Source organism: Saprolegnia diclina, assembly GCF_000281045.1.
Source record: "Saprolegnia diclina VS20 unplaced genomic scaffold supercont1.26, whole genome shotgun sequence".
Classification (NCBI taxonomy): domain Eukaryota; phylum Oomycota; class Saprolegniomycetes; order Saprolegniales; family Saprolegniaceae; genus Saprolegnia; species Saprolegnia diclina.
Window position 1 is genome coordinate 219176 of NW_008246093.1, and position 17376 is coordinate 236551.

Below are 17376 nucleotides of genomic sequence, written 5' to 3' on the forward strand. Positions count from 1 at the left end.
GACGAGTCTTGAATGTCACAATAGCCAAAGTGCGCACCTTTGGACTTGAAGAAGGCCTTGGCTTGGGTGCAGTACGAGCAGCCTGCAAAGCCAAAGAGCGCGCAGCCGTTGTCTTTGGTGAACTTGGTGATCCAGTCATCCGGGCTGGTCGCTCGGAGGGCGCGGTGGGCCGAGGCAGAGTTGCATACCATCAGGGTGGCAGCGGTGAGAGAGAGAAGCGTCGAGACGGACGAGAGCATCGTGAGAAGAAGGAAAATTACGTTGCGAATATGTCCTGTAAAGGCAGTGGCCGAAAACCAAAGTCGTAACTACCCGTGGCAACTACGTACCTATTGGTCTTGTCGACATAGAATAGCTAGCCGATGGATCGTAGCAAGTGAAGCGAACAATCATATGTTACTGACGTACTGCAATTTGAAGGCTCAGAAACCGGCTCGGCATACCACTTACACTGGTATACCATACTACCGACAGTCGTAGTGATATCGAAAGCGCTGCATGCATGTGCTATACATCGGATGTGATTTGGTTTCGTGTACGCCCGTGATCTATCGAGCATGATTTGCAATTTTGTGGGATCTCTGAGGCCTCATTGGCTCAGCGCAAAGCAAGAAAACATATGTCTGAAGCCGATAACGGTGTTTTACTACCATACGTTCCGAGACAGATTATTATGCAGGACGCGTGTGCACCGCACATGGCGGGTGACGTTCGATGCGGAGAGCAATCTTGCATCGAAACCATTCGAATGTCATTACCACATTCTTCGCGGACAGTCCAGCGTGGGATCATGCGATGACAGAGTCAGATGTGATGATGGCGAGGAATCCTAGCCAGTTTCGTGCGTACCACCGACGTGTCATGTCGATGGCCCGCTACGGATTCCAAAAACGTTGACAACTACAGACTCGAATGGGGCTCGTCGTGTTGGCACCGTTGCGCCAACTTGTGTCCCATTTTGCTTTCCGGTACCGTCTCCGGATGTCCATGGCCCGGAACTTGGAGTGTTCAACCACTGCATACATCCAAATGACCGTGCACACCATCGCTTTCAACTTATTTTGGGCAACATAATTACCGTGTGTTTCCGTCGAATGCCACAAAGTTGGTCCGCGTCATTGCGTCAAGGGGAATGTCGGACATATACCACTGTGAGCCATGGCGTCTGGAAACAACGACCTACTCAAGAGTCGAAAACGTCGGGCCACGCGCCACATGTGGTGGCGAGTCGAGGCATTTGTGCAGCCTGCTCACAAACCAACTTTCTATCTTCCCCAAGATGCTCTCGTCCGTCTCGACGCTTCTCTCTCTCACCGCTGCCACCCTGATGGTATGCAACTCTGCCTCGGCCCACCGCGCCCTCCGAGCGACCAGCCCGGATGACTGGATCACCAAGTTCACCAAAGACAACGGCTGCGCGCTCTTTGGCTTTGCAGGCTGCTCGTACTGCACCCAAGCCAAGGCCTTCTTCAAGTCCAAAGGTGCGCACTTTGGCTATTGTGACATTCAAGACTCGTCAACGACTCCGACGGGCCAAGAGATCTACCGCGCCCTCGAGAGTCGCACGCATCAGAACACGGTGCCCAACATTTGGCTCGGCGGCAAGTTCATCGGCGGCCTGGACGCGTTAAAGAAGCTGGAAAGCAGTGGTCGTCTGGACGCTGCGCTGGCGGCGGCTGGCTGCACCAACAAGCCGACCGCGAGCCCAACTTCAGACCCTACCTCGGACCCTACCTTGGACCCAACGACGACACCAAGTGACAGTGGGTCGGGATCTGACTCGTGGACCAACTCGGAGCCCGATTCATGGGCCAACTCAGAGCCGAGCTCGTGGGACGGCTCGAATGCCGACTGCGACGACTAGGACGACCAGCACCAAGTACTGTCCGGCTACTTTTGTTGCCAAATGTATATTGCTGTACATAACGTCACCCTTTGTTCTCTTGTGGCAATGAATGTATATGAAATATCATGACTTCCGTTTATGGCATCTTTACGAAAACATCAAGAGTTGAGGGTTGGGCGAGCGTGTCTTTGACGCTGCACGGACACGTCTCGCCGTGACGCAAATAGTCGTATGTATCTGTGGGTGTCGGCGGCCAGCGGCCAACCTGTCGGGTCCAAGACGAGCCACGACAGCCTAGCCCACAAATGAGGCGGACTCGCCCGGTAGCAGGGCACCGCCGGACGAGCTCGAGGCGAGCCTGGAGCGTCAACTGACACGAAGCCTTTCTTTTTTCCAACACACAGCTAGAGGATAGAAGGGTTTCTACAAACTTCGTCGCTCCAGACCATGACGAGTCCACGGGAGCTTTGAACCGCCCACCTGCAGCACTCAGCAGCTTCCAGACGAACCTCATGGCCAAAATTTCGTCCGCGGCGGCAACCTCGCGGCTCATTCAATGGCCATGACAACTTCAAGGCAGATTTTTCACATTGCGCAGCATCTGCTCGTCAAATTTCTACAGATACACTTTTCTCGCTGGTGATTGGCTACGCCTCGGCAGCCGTGTGTTTTGATTGGTCGAATGTCCATGACGTTTGGCGCCCTGCCTTTTCAAGCTTCGCTGCCCGCGATTGCCAGTTTGCCTTTCGTTCCAAGCATGGCAAAGTGTCATTGGTGGCCGCTCTTTTGTGCTGGTGCGTCCCAAGTCCTCTTGCACTGTCATTGCACTCACCAACCTCTAGCCGTCATCATCACGGGCGGCGCCTTTGCGATCACGTACTTTACGCACACAGGCATCTTTGCCGAGAGCTCGTCGTCGTCCAACGACGCTGCCAAGCCGGCGGGCAAACCGACCAAGAACGCAACGTGTCCGTACCGCGGGTACTACGCCAACAGCAAGAACGACTGCGTCGCGTGCCCGGCGCCCGGCAAAACGTTTGCCGTCTTTTGGCAGACGTACACGGACGGCTGCCTCGATGTACCTATTGTCCTCTTGCACACGGCGAAGGCTTATGCGCGTGGTTAGTTTGTCAAGAGCGATGCCTTCCAGTACATTACCCACATTTACTGGGGTTTTGCGCTCATCAACAACCAAACGGGCGAAGTCGCACAGACGTTTCAAGGCAACGATGCGACGCTGCAGACGTGTGTCAACGCCATCAAAAAGTACCGCGCTTTGATCCTCTGTTGCCGCATCGATGAACGGAATTTTGTAGAAAGTGCGTCAAGCAGTACGCGAGCATTGGCGGGCAAACCGAGCGCGCCAACTTTCTGTCGTTGAATACACCGGCCAAGATTGCTGCGTTTGGCAAATCCGCCGCTGCGCTCGTGCAAAAGTACGTTTAGTTTCGCTCGATTTCTAGTCATTTTTCCTAAATTTTGGACGTCATGTAGGTTTGGGTTTGACGGCATCGACGTCGACGACGAGAGCGGCAACTTGCTCGCCAAAGGCGACTGGAAGACAAACGCGTCGCCCAACGTGGCCTCATACCTCACGTCGCTCCGCACCAACTTGAACGCGCTTCCGCGCAAGAGCCAAGAACCCGCGTACGGCTTGACATGGGACGAGTTCTTCACCTCGCTGGACCCGACCTGCAATACACCTAGTGGCGACTACCAGCGCTGCTTTGACCCAGCATTGGCGTCCCTCGTTGACGAAGTGAACATTATGGCCTACAATGCCGAGACGGGCGTACGCTGTTCCCACAAACCTCTACATTTTCTCATCTCGCTTGCTTAGGTGACGTACGACACGCTGCTCACAACGACCGTGCCGACCTTGTGGACCGCTGCGATTCCGCCGGCGAAACTGATCATGGGCGGTTGCGTCGGGACACCGAAAGACCAAGGCGCGTGCTCATACGGCGCCAGCCCCTCGAGCGCACAGCTTGTCGGGTACGCGACCGACGGCGCCGCAAAGTACGGCGGCACAATGCTCTGGACGGCGTCGACCGACATCCTGCTCAACAAAGGTGCAAATATGATTGGCATGGGCAAGGCCGGCAACTACGGCATAACACTTGCGTAAAATATAATACGGTTTGAACTACAGTCGTGTCATGGCCATGCATCAGCAAGGTGGTCCATTCGCGGTAATGGTGCGTCAAAACGACACGGGCAAGACGCGTCCAAGCCAAAAAAGAGCCGCAAAGGGACCCAGTATCAACGTCAGAATAGCTTTAAAGCACCATAAGCACCTAGCACCGAGCACAAGATCAGCCACCGCAAGCCTCCTTCAGCCGTCAGCTAACGCATCAAGACCTGTCAAACGCGCAGAGCCTCGTCGCCGAAACGAAAACCTCTGTTTCGCTATCAAGCCAAAATCGTAGGGTAAATCACGTAATACCCCTCGCCAAAGAATTGCTTGCGAAGAGCAACCCTACCCCTACCCTACCCCCATATTAATTGCCCTACCCCTATGATCCCGTGCTGCTGCAAATCACCGTTGTGACCGCCATGGCAACTTACTTGATAGCACGACCACGTTGCTAGCTGCCCGCCTCTCCTGTTTTGCTATCTCTCTGTGATCTGGACGCGGAGACCTCGCGTGTCGGTGGTTACAATAATCACGAACCTGTCGTGTCCCTTATGGCGCGGTTTCGAAAAGAAAAGCGTTTCTATTGCCCAAGCAGCAGCATGGGGCACCGCGTCGCGCCAGGGCCGACGACCAGTGACGCGACTGCCGTCGACGCCCCGCGCTTGTCTTTTCTCCGCGCGTGGGAGCCTCGCCACCGACTCGGCGTCGTTGGTGGTCTTGTGTACATTTGGCTCTCGCTGGCGTGCAGCGTCTATTTTTTGTCGCTGACCGTGCCGAGTCTCAGCAGCGACACGTGGTGGCCGCACTACAACGTCTCGAGCTACGAGCCGCACCTCGTCGACGTCATCAACAATGCCCTCGTGACGCGCAGAGCCGGCTACATCGACGTCGAGAGCGGCGGGCCGCTCGAAGCAACGGTACCGACGCCCGCGTATGCCCAGCATTTGATCTTCAACGAACTCAACACAGTGGCCTACGCCATCACCAACCTTCGGACGCTTCAAGCCTCGTGGAGTCTGCGCATGAACACGCAGTACTGTTATGTCGACTTTGAAAAAAAGTTTGAAATCGCCCACACGCGACGACGGCAAGCGCGGTGTGCGGCCAAGTACGCTACGAATGGCGCCGTGTACCTCGAGGCCATGCTGCGCAATGCCAACTGGACAGCCTTTGAGTTTGCGTGGGGTCAATACTTTAACGTTGCGGTCAAAACCAGCCTCGAGGCCACGCGGGACGGTCGGCTCTGGCTCGAAACCACCGCGTCGGCCCGCAAGACAACCTCGATCGACGACGAAATCGCTGTGTGGAGGCAAGCCAATCTGACGCACTTTACACTGCAGTGGCAAAATCGATGGTTCACGGGCATCTCGGAAACCATAGCTATCCAGAACGCACTGGGGTGGCAGCACGAGGTGACGCTCAAGCTCCTTCCGCGCATGTCGGGGCCGTGGACGTCGTTGCCCATGTACTGGCTCCCGTACAACACCATGTGGCTCATGTCGACGCTAAATCGGAGTCTTGTGTATGGCAGTGCAAATTACTTTGGCGCGAACCTCTCGTCGTCGATGCCCGCCATCTCGATCGAAGCGTGGGCCAACTTTTACCCGACGCCGGGCAACCAGTCAGCCGTTGTGCAGGCGACCATTGGTCCGCTACCGTCGGTCGATACGTGGTTTGTCGCCCTCCCACCTTCTTTGCTTGCGCTCCATGCGTCCCTTCTACCGTTCTTGGTGTCGGTGGAGACCGACAACGATGCATTTCAGAGAGTGTACAACGCGCTACCGACAACGACCGAGTGGACACCGGTACCGCCGACGTGGGCAAGCGAAGGATGGACCTACTACGGCGGGAACCCCATGTGTGCGTCGCAGCCACCGACGTCATTTGTGCAAGATACGGCAAACCTCGATGCGCCATGCAGTGGGAACGACCCACCACCGCTGAACCTTGCATCGACGCGCGATGCGCTACTGTTTGCCGCTGTCTTGTACAATGGATCATTCTCAACTGCCTCGATCTGCACCCTCGACGCTACGCCGTCGGCGTGTAGCATCATCGTGCCGGTGTTAGCTCAGCTCGCCAGCATGGTCGAGCTACCAACGACACTCCAAGTCCAGCGCGATGCGGCGATTCTCGACACGGCGCTTGTCGGCGCCGAAGTGGTTCAGTTTGCACAACACATGAATCACAGTTGGACGCTGCTTCGGCAGCCGCTCGTCGAGGTGACGACGTCGAGCTGGCACTTTTTCGGCTGGCTGTTTGTCCACGATTGGCTCTTGCAGCAACGTAGTGTCGTGGCGCTCGAGGGTGATGCGGGTCGCGTCACGCTCGTCTCAACAGCCCACAAATCGTATGGCGATGTCGTGCTTTTGGGTCGAGCCACTGCGGTGGAATCCGCGTCCAAGGGCGTCTACTACTTGCTGACGTATTTCTCAAGTCTGCAGTGCGTCGTGGGCGGTCTCGTCACGTTCTACGCGCTCCAAACACGCCTCCACGTCGTGGGCCGCAATTTGATCTTCTTCCATCGCGCGGTCGGCGCTGTGTGGATCGGTCGGCCTTTTTTGCTTTTGCGGTCCATGGTTGCGATTGCGATTCTTAGTACGTCCCAGACGGCGCTGCACACGGATGGTACCGGCGCAAATCGATTTGGCTTTGCGCCGCGGTCCCACTTCGCAACGCTCGTGCTCGCGGGCGACACAACGTGGTTGATTTACATTTTGCTCGGTATGACCATGGTGCAAACCACGTACGAAGCCAGTGTCTATGGCCCCATCGGGAGTCTCCTGGCCTGGCTGGGCACGGTGCTTCTGGAATTTGTATCGCCCATTCGCACGACGACGTATCTGGAGCGCTCTTGTGTGAGTCAAAACATGGACTTTGCACTCGTGTGCGAGAGCGGCACGGTTTTCGTCGGCAACCAAATTCGTCTCATTGAGCTTGTGAGTGTTCAAGTGCTAGCGGCGCTCGTGGCGGTCGCCATCACGGCGCGCACGCGGCAGTACCGACGCCACGCACCCTCGCCGATCGTCGTCGCGGGGGCTGCCGACGCCTACTTCCGGCCACCGAGCACCCGCGAGTGGAGCATGGACCCGGCGTCGTGTGCGATGACGGGGCTGTTGACGCTGTCGCTGCATGGAGTTGCGTACACGTTTGACATTAAACTCTGGCTCGTATTGCAAGACACGCGGTCGTGTGCCCACCAGCGATCGCTCCGGCCTCGTCGGACCGGGATCACGGACATTCGCGCCCCCGAATTGACGACAGCTGCCGGGTCCCGGGCCGCTCATGGGTTTTGGGCCGTCGCTGGTCTCGGCTTTGTCTTGGCCAGTGTCGTCACGAGCATTTCGTACATGCAACTCGCCAACGTCAACTTGGCCAACGACCTATGGTGGGCAACCTTCTCGTTGACGGGCGCCCATGCACTCTTTGCGAATTGGCTCAACCAGCAGCTCATTCTTGGCGTGACGAGCGACGTGACCGAGCTCACGCGACAGGACATTTTGTGGCCCAGTAAGTTTCCCGACGCGAGCGCCATGGTCGCATCGTCGGCCAGCTACGGCGCTCGGTTGCAGTACACGCAGCTCACGCTGATCCAAGATGCCATCCAAGGACTCCGTGCCTCGAATGGCTGCGATGCGCCTTGGATCTTTACAGCGTACTGCTACGTGGATGTGCAGCAGCGCTGGGGCATGGCCGCCTCGGTTGCCCGCCAGCGCCGCTGTACGTCCATGACCACCAACGGCGCTGTGTTTCTGGAGCTTACCTTGCGCAATATCGACACGGCGGCATTCTTGCACTGCTGGGGAGACGCCTTTGGAGCCGCATTCACGAGCGAACTGCAGCAGTCGACCGACGGCGTCGCGTGGCTGGACCGTACGCTGTACGCGGGGTCGCCGCCATTTGGCGCGATGGCCGACGAGGTAGCGTACTGGCGTCGCTTCAACGTGAGCCACTACACACCGCAGTGGCAAAACTTCAAGCGCATCGGCATCACCAATCAGTATCGTATTTCGAACGCGTTTGGCGTGCTCTACCCGTTCACACTGCAGACGCAGCCGAGCGTCTCTCGCATTCCGTTGCAAACTAGCTTCAAAATGTACTGGGGTCTCGCCAACGACTTGGGCGTGGCCCGTACCAATGCGACGACACCCAGTTTGCTTCGGTCCAGCTCGCGTTATGTCTATGGTAACGACTCGATCGAAGCGCGTTTGATCGCAGACCAAACGCTCAGTACGCCGTTCAACGCCGTCTTCTCACTCGTTCGGTCTGTCCTTGGCCCGTTTGGCTCGATCGACGTGTACGTGGTGCCTGTGCCACACGACATCTTGTTGATCGTGCGCTCGATTGCGGCCGTTGGTCGAGCGACCATCGCCACCAACAAGACGCTGCAAGCCGCCTACTTTGGGTTTGCGACCAGCAGCGCCGTACACCCCGTACCCGCCGCGTGGCTTCAGATGCCCAATCTCAACGCGTACGGTGGCTCATTTCTCTGCAGCGAGCTCGCGCAAAGCGGCGACAACCGCGTCATCGCTGGCATCGTCAACCTCGCAAGCTACAGCCTCGTGTGCTCGTCCAATGGTATTTACACCCAAGTGCAGCCCAGCCGCGAGTATATGCTCTTATCGGCGATTCTCTCGGGCATCGCAGCCGAACCAAACTTGAATCTGAGCACCATTTGTGCTCAAGACGTGACCAACGTACCTGGCTGCCTCGCGTACCTCGACCAAACGATCCAGTTCACGCGTCATTTGCTGCCGCTCGTGTCCTCGACGCTCGTGGCGACGGCGACGGCGGTCGTCTCTGCCCTCGACATTCAGCTCGTTCAGTTTGTCGCCAGCACACCGTCCGACCCGATGACACTACTCGCAGCCAACGTCATTGACCCGGTTGACAAGTCGTTTCATTTCTTTGGCTGGTGGTTCCTCTGCGACTGGGTCCTCGGGCAGCGCGATGTCCTTCGCTTCACCGGCGACCTGGGCAGCCTCACCGTCCTGAGTGAATACAACGAGCCACTGCAACAGCCCGTGGCGCTCTGGCAGTGGCCCCGTGCGATTGCATCGTACGCTCGGTCGGGCGTCTTGTATGTCAGCGGCGTCTTGGTCACTGTCGCGATTTGTGTCGTCGTCTACATCATCAAGAGCCGCGGGCACTTTGAGGGCGGCAACGTCTTTGAGATCAACCGCGTCGGCGCCGTCGTGTGGGTCGGACGACCGATGCTGCTGCTGCGCTCCATGACGGCGATCGCACTCCTCTCCACCGCGACGCTCGAACTCGACTTTACCGGGTTTCTGACTCGGTTTATCGTGCCGCCGATGCCGGTGCTCACGACGCTCCTCGCGGCCGGCGAAGTCACGTGGTTCTCGACGATCGTCAACGACGTAGCCATGGTCTACACCCGGCAGTACACAAGCTACTACGCGACGCCGAATGCGTGTCTGATTTGGTTCCTTGCCGGCGCTGCCAGTTTGCTCAAGCCCGTGTCGCACTCGGCGTCGGTTCGAAACGCGTGTAACATCGGCCGCATGGACGACACCATTGTGTGCGACAGCGGAGTCCTTGAGATTGGCAGTCAGAATCGACTGCTTATGCTGCTCGTGACCGTCTTTGCGTCCAGTTTGCTCACGTATTTGATTGCGCGGTACCTTGTCAAAGCCCCGGTGTATAACACCGTCGCTTCGCGCTACCTGTATGCCGGCGCGCGGTACCTCTTTGTATCGGCGCCGTGGGTGCATGACGAAACGTACTTTCTGGACCGCGCCTCGGCGCTGCTCACAGGCATCCTCACGTACCAGAGCAGCCGCGACGAGATCGTGGCGCTGGACGTGAAAGGCTGGCGTGTCGTGCGGCTGCGACTGCACAAATCATCGTTGCCTCCCGAGTCGTGGCTGGCGGCCCGAGCCCAATATGCGCTCCCCTTGACCGACTGACAACTCGCGGTAGCACTCTCTAGTCGAGTACGTGGTGGTTTACCTACAAAGCTACCGGTCCAACCTCAGTCCAATCCCAGTATTACTAAAAAGGAGCAGTGTTGGCATCCAACCGGCGCTATCGCAAGGAAGATCGGCACGGGGTAGGGTTATCTCAACGATTAGGGTTATCTACTTGGACTCGTATTTCTGGCGATGGGCGGCGGCAATTTCGGCAAAAAAGCCATCAAACAGCGCCTGCGTCTTGATGGTGCTGTGGTTGCCGGGGACCATGTGCACGTAGTTGCCGCTCTCTTGCGACGCCGGCGCGTGCACGAGCACTTGGAGCTTGCGACACGCGCGGTCCAAGTAGTACGTATCCTCGTGGCCGCACACAACGTGGATCTTGCCTAGACACGACAATATTGTCATCTTCCGAACGACCACGTGTGTCGTGAGTCACCTGCCAAAGTCGTGCTCAGTAGCTCGGGTTGCGCTCTTAAGAGACGGCAAATGTCAAAGCGCTTCCACGCAAAGGCAACTTCACGATCAATCTCGCCCGTAACCTATGGCTTTGCTCGTGAAAAGCTTAAACGACGGAGTAGGTACCTTGTCGAAGAGCGGCGCTGGTGTGCCATCGCTGCGTCGGGGGCTAAAGATGGCAGGCTACATAGACAGTTCGTCATACGCTGGCCAACGGTTTGTCGGCGACTAGTTCGTACAAAGGCGTCCCACTGCCCGCCATTCGCGCGACCGTAAACCCACTCGATGTGGTTGGCCAGCTTGGCCGTGAGCCAAGGAAGCTCGCGACTCATGGGCACTTGGCTACCATCGCGATCGTGACAACATTCTTCGTGAGAAACTAGAGCATACCGCCCATAGGGGTCCCAGTAGATGTTGTCGTCTTGGTAAATGTTGGCCAACTACACACGCCGTCCGTATCGTCGCAACATAATTTCTCTACCTGAAAGCACGTAAAGTCGACGGGGTCGGGCGCCTACAAACCACTACTTTACAAAGGCACGTGGCTGCCGAAACGTACGCTGCTCCACGTCCCATCAAAGACATTGGGGTACTGCAGCTGCAGCCAGAGCGTCGACCAGCCACCCGACGAATGGCCCATCCTACGCCACGTTCACACTTCTCTTCCCCAACAACGCGCGTACAGGTAGCGTCCGTGCGACGGATACTTGGCCTCGATTGCTGGAAGGAGCTCCGTGATCTGCGCACATGTCCATGTTCAAAAGCGATCAAAATTCGGTGTCTAGTACCAGCGCGGTGGCCCACGGGCCGTTGGTTTCCGAGTCGGCAAACGACGTGTGGCCTATGTACCACTTGCGATCGCTGCGCAACTCCAAAGGCGGTCGTACCGTACGTCATGCGCGAGCCGAGGACGATGCGCACCATCGGCACCTCTGGCCACGTGCCTGCCTGCCAGCGCAGACCCATGTCGCTTTCCAGAAACGCATGCGCCCGCTGCATGTACGTCTCGGTGCCACCAAACCCTAATGGTCATTTTTGTCTAGTCGTCTGTGGTGACGCGCTCTACCTTCAATGCTGTATACAGTCGGGTAGGCGGTCGCTGGGTCATACTGCGGCGGCAGCGTGATCGCAGCCATCATGTCGATACGGCGGCCATGGTGCGCGGTCAGGAGCTGGCTCGTAATCGTCATCTTGTGCAGAACCTCCGATGTTGGCGGCTCGGGCGTAGCGTCGACCGTCTACGCACATCGACCAAACACTAAACCGTTAGAGGCGCCAACCTCGGTTGCTGTGAGCGTCAGCACGGTAGGAGCGTCGGCGCGAAGACTCGACCAGTCGAGGCGCGTCGGTACACTGTACAGGTTGCCCGGGCACGTCATCGGATCCGGGTCGAGCGGATTCGCATTGATGAACGCTTGGACGTAGCAATTGTCGGCGGTGAAGCCAGCGAGGCTCGGCGGCACAAAGCCCAGCGCCCCCGGCACGCTAAACGCCGCTGCGTCAAACATAACCGAGCGGACGTCGACCACGTCTTGGGCAAAGAAGGCCGACTGCGCCGACGTCATGCCGTCCTTGGGCGACGCAGCAGTGCCAAAGACGAGAAACACGCGGCTGTCCCCAAGCACCATCGTCTCGTCGGCCAGCGCAACCTCAAAGCGGATGTTGGGCGTCGCTACGAACGGACAGACCTACGCACGCGTGATGGCCTGCGAGCCAAAGAGCATCCTACCTCGGGGACGGCGTAGTAGTTGCGCGGGCGGCGCGCGATCGTCGCCGGGGCAATCTGGTGGAGCACGCTGTACATTCCGATGGCAAAGTGCGGAATGGCACGTCGTCGAAAACGGCGCAGAATGTATGTGGATCGTAAGAATATTCACTTGGTTTCGTTGCTGGGACAGACTGCCGAGCTCTTGTATATTGTCGATCGATTAGTTGACAATAATGGTTGTCACTATAATACTATGTCGGCATGTGTATCGGTATCCATGTATACAGTCATCCGTGCTGCGACAGTGCCACGTGGAGCACCGAACTGCAAACTCGAACTGCAAACTGGCGACGCATCTCCCAGAACTTATTTCTGCTTGGTGGTGCAGAAAGTCCTGGGTCGCGGCGCTACATACTACAGTACCACACGAGCACTCACGGCCTAGCCCTCTACGCATCGCACATCCCCGGTGTCGACGACCTTTTGCTACTGGAGTCTCATGGCGGCTATAATGGCTTGGAATCGGACAGTACGCGTGAGCAACAACGCCATTGAGAGGGGCACATGACAAGAGCAATCGCGCACGTGCTATGTTACATAGCGACTACTTGTATGGTCGACAGTCTTGCTCGTCTGTCTCTTCTGGGATGCAGTGGGGATCGTACAAGCTGCTGGCCGTGCTGGAGTCGCTCACACTCGACACCGACGCATTGCGGTAGACTTGGAGGTACGAGAGGTCCAGCCCCGGCTCGTCGCTCAACGTGGGCGGTTCGTTCCGGCGCGCGTACCGCTTGAGCTTGGGGCCGTCAATGCCAACGGTATTCATCTTCTTCATCAAGTCGCGAATGTCGCTCGGCGGCTCTTGGCCTTCGGGGCAGCAGTCGAGGCATAAGCGCACGCTGTTCCAGCCGCGCCGGCGCCACTTGCGACTGCACGCGTCGCACACCGCCTACCGATGATGATGCGAGTCCGCTTGGAGGCAGAAACATTGTACCTCGGCGCAGCACTCGCAGGACCGGGGGCTCACAGCGGGCTGGGTGCAAACCTTGCAGCTCGTCTGCGACCGGTGGGCGGGAGTCGTTGGCGGTGTTGTTACCTGCGCGAGCTTGCGCATCTTCTTGACGTGGTCTTTGACAGAGCAGATCTTTTTCGCCCGGCGCTTGAGCGCAATCTTCTGCACCCAAATCGGCATCGAGCCCTTAAAGTCGACCGCAACGTTGTAGATGAGATCGAGGACACCGGGCGTCTCAGTCTCGACGAAAAGGGCGCCGGTGTGGTACATCCAGCTCCGAATGAGCTTGAAATCCGTGTTCTCCATCGTGGGCACGGACGGCAGCGCGATCGAGTGCTGGCAAAACGCCCAGCCGCGTCGACCGTCGGCAAGCACGACTTCATCTTGCGCCTACACCCCGCGTGTCAACAGTCGAAAGCAGCGGCGCATCTGCGTACCTCAAGGTACAGGAAATCGCGGTCCGCAAATACCCCAATGGGGCTCTGGCCTGCGCTCCACTTGATGTACGTCTGCTTGAGCGGGTGCTCGTGCGTGCGCTCGAGGAACGTGTAAAGCGGCAGCATGTCGACGAGGTCCGAGGCGTACATGTGAATGTAGTGCTGGCACTCGTCGCGCGAGTCGAACGCGTGCAACAGCGCAACCTCGGTGAGCGTCGCGTGCACCTTGGTTGTCGTTCGGAACGGCAGTAGGTTGCCTACACCAACTTGGATCCATCATCTCACAAACCTAAGGAGACGTACGACTGTCCTTGCATGGGCGAAGGCCTTCGTAGACGCGGACGCCGTCGCTGTGGTTGCCGACGAGGTGCCAGTCGTCGGACGAGTCGAGTGCAATCTGCGTCAAAAACGTCTGGAGGATCTCGTCCCCGAGGCCAATGTACGACGCGTGCTGCTCGGCCGAGAGCTTCGGGCACTGAAAAAAGTCGGTCGGGACCGGGTACAGCTTTTTGCGGCTACTGCTACTGCTGCTCGGCATCGTCTTGTTTGCTGCTACTTGTCGGCCCGAAAATGCGTGTGCGCCGCAGCGTCAACTGGCCACGGTAGCTGCGACACGTCAGGCTGCAACACGTGGGAACACCACATGGCGCGAAATGGAGCAACACGTGTGGGGCGCAACATCGACGACGTCGGATCGGATATGCTACACGTCGCGCGCTCCACCGAGCTCTGCACGGCACCTCACCGAGCAGCGCTGGATTTCCCTATACCCGTTTTTCCTTATGAAAAGGTACGGGGACACTGAGAGGCACGGTACCTGGACCGTGTGCGTGCGTAGACAGGACAAGGTGTCTTGAAGTTGATGTCCAAGTGCATACAGGGACATACGCGTCTTTGGCGTCTTTGCAGCTCGTTTCTAGGTACCGCCAGCCATCGCCGTGGGACGAAGTGTCGTCGACAGGACATCACCAAAGAAGGCACTGACCGCTGGGCAGCGACGTCTATCAAGCACGAATCATCAAAAGAACGCTCATCGCCACGGAAGACGCGCTCAACGTCGAATCGCGAAAGAGCGGCGTGGGTACCAAGTGATTTGGGACAGCAAACTACACGGTACACCGAGATGGAGCCAAATTCTATACCCACGCACCGCACCTGGGATTGCACATTGTGCGAACTATTGGGCGATGTTAAGGTAATGGGGCAAAAGCACGCAGCATCATCATGCACGCCATGTGCTCGTGTCCAGCACACACCGACGCTCAGCAGTACTGCCATGGACCTTGTCAAGCACACTAATAGTATGTAAACGTCCTATAGCCCAAACGTATAGCTCCGAGGTACGTTCTGCGAGTGACGTCCTACCGTGCCCTCGTCGCACCAACGGCCGATTCCGATATACCATCTCGCGCGATATGCAAAGACCGTCCAAAACGGCGCGGAAAGGACATCAACGTACGCGTCAGTAGGGTAGCTTGATACTAATAAAAAGTCGCATCACTTCGCACCACGTGGCCTACGGTCTGTCAACGAAATCACTTTTCGTACCGCCTGCTTTCTCGGGAGAGGCAAGATGCGGCGATCTTATTGCGGTTGCTGATTGGCGCCACGACGAAACCGTCACGCGCTCTGGTGCTGCCAGCACATCACGGCTTTTGAAACCGCAGGTTGGGGCCGATACTTCACCGGTCAGCCCAAAAGCGTGCACGGCAGTGCATCCAGGACTCTTGGCAAATCTTCCACGGCTGCAGTGTACTAGTACGTTGGACCGCTCCTACCAAATACCACCCACCTACTTGACGATGACGTCCGCAAGTGTGTACGACCACGATGTACGCTATTTCAGCGCCAGAGATACATGCTGTAGTGCCAAATGTGCGCATAAATACACCCTTCATTCTCGCCACGAGACGCGCAATTACAGCCCCAGCGACAAAATCTGACGTGTCGGCGCAGCTGGCGGCGGCGCCTTGCTGTACGCCCCAAGGTACGAAAGATCCATCTCGGACTTTGAGAAGGACGCCCGATGCTCTTGGCTCCGCCCCGAGTCGATGGCGGGCATATGTCGCTGGCTGTAGCTTTTTGGCGGTGTCGGCAACGACGTCGACGACGCTGTGCCTTGGGTGCGGCGCGAGACGCGGACACTATTTGTGCTCCGGTCCATGCAGCTGCAGTACGTACAGAGACGGCGGCTGGAGCCATCGGCGTGGACCCATTTTTCGCGGCACTTGGGGCACACCATCTAGACGCGCACGTTAGAATCTCTGTGACGCGCGAAACTCGGCGCACTTCGCTGCAGCCGTCGCACTGTCGAAGTCGGCGAAAGAGCCGCGAGCCGGCCTTCTCGCACAAGCTGCATATCGTCTGCTTGCGCTTGGCCGCGTCTTCCCGCGCCGTCGCGCTGAGCAAGAGCAGCTGCCGCACGCGACTCTTGATACCGTGCTTGCGCGCCCAGTATGGAATGCGTCCTCGGAAATCGGACGCAATGTGGTAAATGACATCGACGCAGCCGTCGTCGACGAGGCTCTCCATGTAGAGACAACCCGTGTGGCAGAGCACGCCGCGCACGAGCTTGAGCGCCGACGCTTGGAGCGATGGCACGTGGGCGAGCTCGACCGACACTTGGCAGTAGCCCCACCCGCGGCGTCCGTCGGGCAATTGAAAATAATCCGAGATCTTTTGAACGCTGGTTGGTCCTCGATCCGAAATGGGAAAAAAGGTACCTCGAGGTAGAGAAAGTCCCGGTCACTGATGGTGAGCGCCCATGGACTCGCCACTGCACTCCACTTGAGCGTCATGGGCCGCGCTGCCGAGGGAAACATCTCGAGGACGACCATGTCGAGCACGTCTGGTGCATACGCTCGAATAAACTCGATGCAGTCGGCGTGCGTCGTCGCGCCGTGAAGCCCCGCAATGGTTGCCAGCTCACCAGGAAACGTTGTCGTCGCCAAGTACGGAAGACCGTCTAGTGATGAAGTGAGGAAGAGCCCATATAGCACCGTATCGAGTGTCTACGTTTGTCAAGAAAGGGGACGCGGCCTTCATACAGCTTGATTTGGTCCACCGTGTCGTCAATTAGGGTCCACGCGATCGATCGATCGCCGACAATCGCCTTTTGCACAAACGTGTCGAACGCGGCAGCACCAAAGGTCGCGAGCTCAGCCTTGCGCGCTGACGAGAGCGAATTGCGTGGCAAAAAATCATCGCGGACCGGGTAGCCGGGCCTCTTGTGCTTCCCCATGTTCATGCTCGACGAGAGAGAAGTTGGCGAATGCGGCTCGACACCACTGAGGCTGTCTCTTCCCAGGTGTCGCGCAGATACTTGAAGCTGTAGCCAGTTGGCCGCACGCCGCCGGCACAACGCCAGAAGATTCCGACACACGCTGGACACATGCTACTATATTCTCTTAGATAATACGATGGTTTAAATGGAAAGCGAGCGCATCATGCCTGCAGACCACGCAGCAAAGAAAAGCTGGACAGACGCCCGAATGCCCTGCAAGGATAAGGTATCAAATGACCGAGATAGCTTGTTTCAAAGGACGCCGATGCGGATGGTCAAGTCGAATGATCGCTTGCAGGTGCTCGTTTGTTACTTTATAAGCGAATTCGTTGTCGGTTGACAGAATGGGATCGTTATGTACCCTTTTCTGTCGTGTTTGGACGTGAAATATGTGGTTTTATATGAAAACCCACGCGTGTGGAAATCAGGTTGCCATCTCAGGTGGCGCGTTGCACCAGCCTCGACGCGCCGGCATCCATCGGACACGCCGTTGCCCTCTCGGTAAGGTTTGGGCTAAATCAGTATCTATCCAACAAGTCGTGTTTCTGGTGGTCTTATATGTGG

At 57.6% G+C, this 17376-nt stretch overlaps 6 protein-coding genes across 7 annotated transcripts; 3 read left to right on the forward strand and 3 right to left on the reverse strand.

The window, feature by feature from the left end:
• Positions 1 to 1279: 1279 nt before the first annotated feature.
• On the forward strand, positions 1280 to 1864 carry SDRG_08508 (hypothetical protein; the record flags this gene model as incomplete). The annotated part of the gene is made up of 1 exon (XM_008614398.1): positions 1280 to 1864. The coding sequence occupies one exon, from the start codon at positions 1280 to 1282 to the stop codon at positions 1862 to 1864; it is 585 nt and encodes a 194-aa protein (XP_008612620.1).
• A 725-nt stretch (positions 1865 to 2589) lies between these two features.
• On the forward strand, positions 2590 to 3997 carry SDRG_08509 (hypothetical protein). The gene is made up of 6 exons (XM_008614399.1): positions 2590 to 2640; positions 2689 to 2924; positions 2973 to 3112; positions 3163 to 3282; positions 3341 to 3638; positions 3687 to 3997. The coding sequence occupies exons 1-6, from the start codon at positions 2604 to 2606 to the stop codon at positions 3972 to 3974; spliced, it is 1119 nt and encodes a 372-aa protein (XP_008612621.1). The 5' UTR covers positions 2590 to 2603; the 3' UTR covers positions 3975 to 3997.
• A 571-nt stretch (positions 3998 to 4568) lies between these two features.
• Positions 4569 to 10088, forward strand: SDRG_08510 (hypothetical protein). Its single transcript, XM_008614400.1, has one exon. The coding sequence runs from the start codon at positions 4583 to 4585 to the stop codon at positions 9908 to 9910; it is 5328 nt and encodes a 1775-aa protein (XP_008612622.1). The 5' UTR covers positions 4569 to 4582; the 3' UTR covers positions 9911 to 10088.
• SDRG_08511 lies at positions 10055 to 12187 on the reverse strand. 2 transcript variants are annotated; one of them, XM_008614401.1, is made up of 13 exons: positions 12102 to 12187; positions 11653 to 12060; positions 11439 to 11610; positions 11260 to 11394; positions 11161 to 11213; positions 11056 to 11111; positions 10932 to 11013; positions 10854 to 10886; positions 10763 to 10812; positions 10612 to 10714; positions 10499 to 10555; positions 10353 to 10455; positions 10055 to 10299 (listed from the first exon to the last, which is right to left on the reverse strand). In XM_008614401.1, exons 1-13 carry the CDS (start codon positions 12174 to 12176, stop codon positions 10082 to 10084), a joined length of 1545 nt encoding a protein of 514 aa, XP_008612623.1. In that variant the 5' UTR covers positions 12177 to 12187; the 3' UTR covers positions 10055 to 10081. The 2 variants fall into 2 exon arrangements, with proteins under 2 accessions (XP_008612623.1, XP_008612624.1); XM_008614402.1 differs by having other exon boundaries at positions 11653 to 12187.
• Positions 12188 to 12619: 432 nt separating this feature from the next.
• SDRG_08512 (hypothetical protein) lies at positions 12620 to 14094 on the reverse strand. Its single transcript, XM_008614403.1, has 4 exons — positions 13833 to 14094; positions 13530 to 13786; positions 13075 to 13482; positions 12620 to 13029 (listed from the first exon to the last, which is right to left on the reverse strand). The coding sequence occupies exons 1-4, from the start codon at positions 14065 to 14067 to the stop codon at positions 12685 to 12687; spliced, it is 1245 nt and encodes a 414-aa protein (XP_008612625.1). The 5' UTR covers positions 14068 to 14094; the 3' UTR covers positions 12620 to 12684.
• A 1312-nt stretch (positions 14095 to 15406) lies between these two features.
• SDRG_08513 (hypothetical protein) lies at positions 15407 to 16836 on the reverse strand. The gene is made up of 4 exons (XM_008614404.1): positions 16545 to 16836; positions 16253 to 16494; positions 15819 to 16205; positions 15407 to 15771 (listed from the first exon to the last, which is right to left on the reverse strand). The coding sequence occupies exons 1-4, from the start codon at positions 16774 to 16776 to the stop codon at positions 15448 to 15450; spliced, it is 1185 nt and encodes a 394-aa protein (XP_008612626.1). The 5' UTR covers positions 16777 to 16836; the 3' UTR covers positions 15407 to 15447.
• Between the last annotated feature and the right edge of the window lie 540 nt (positions 16837 to 17376).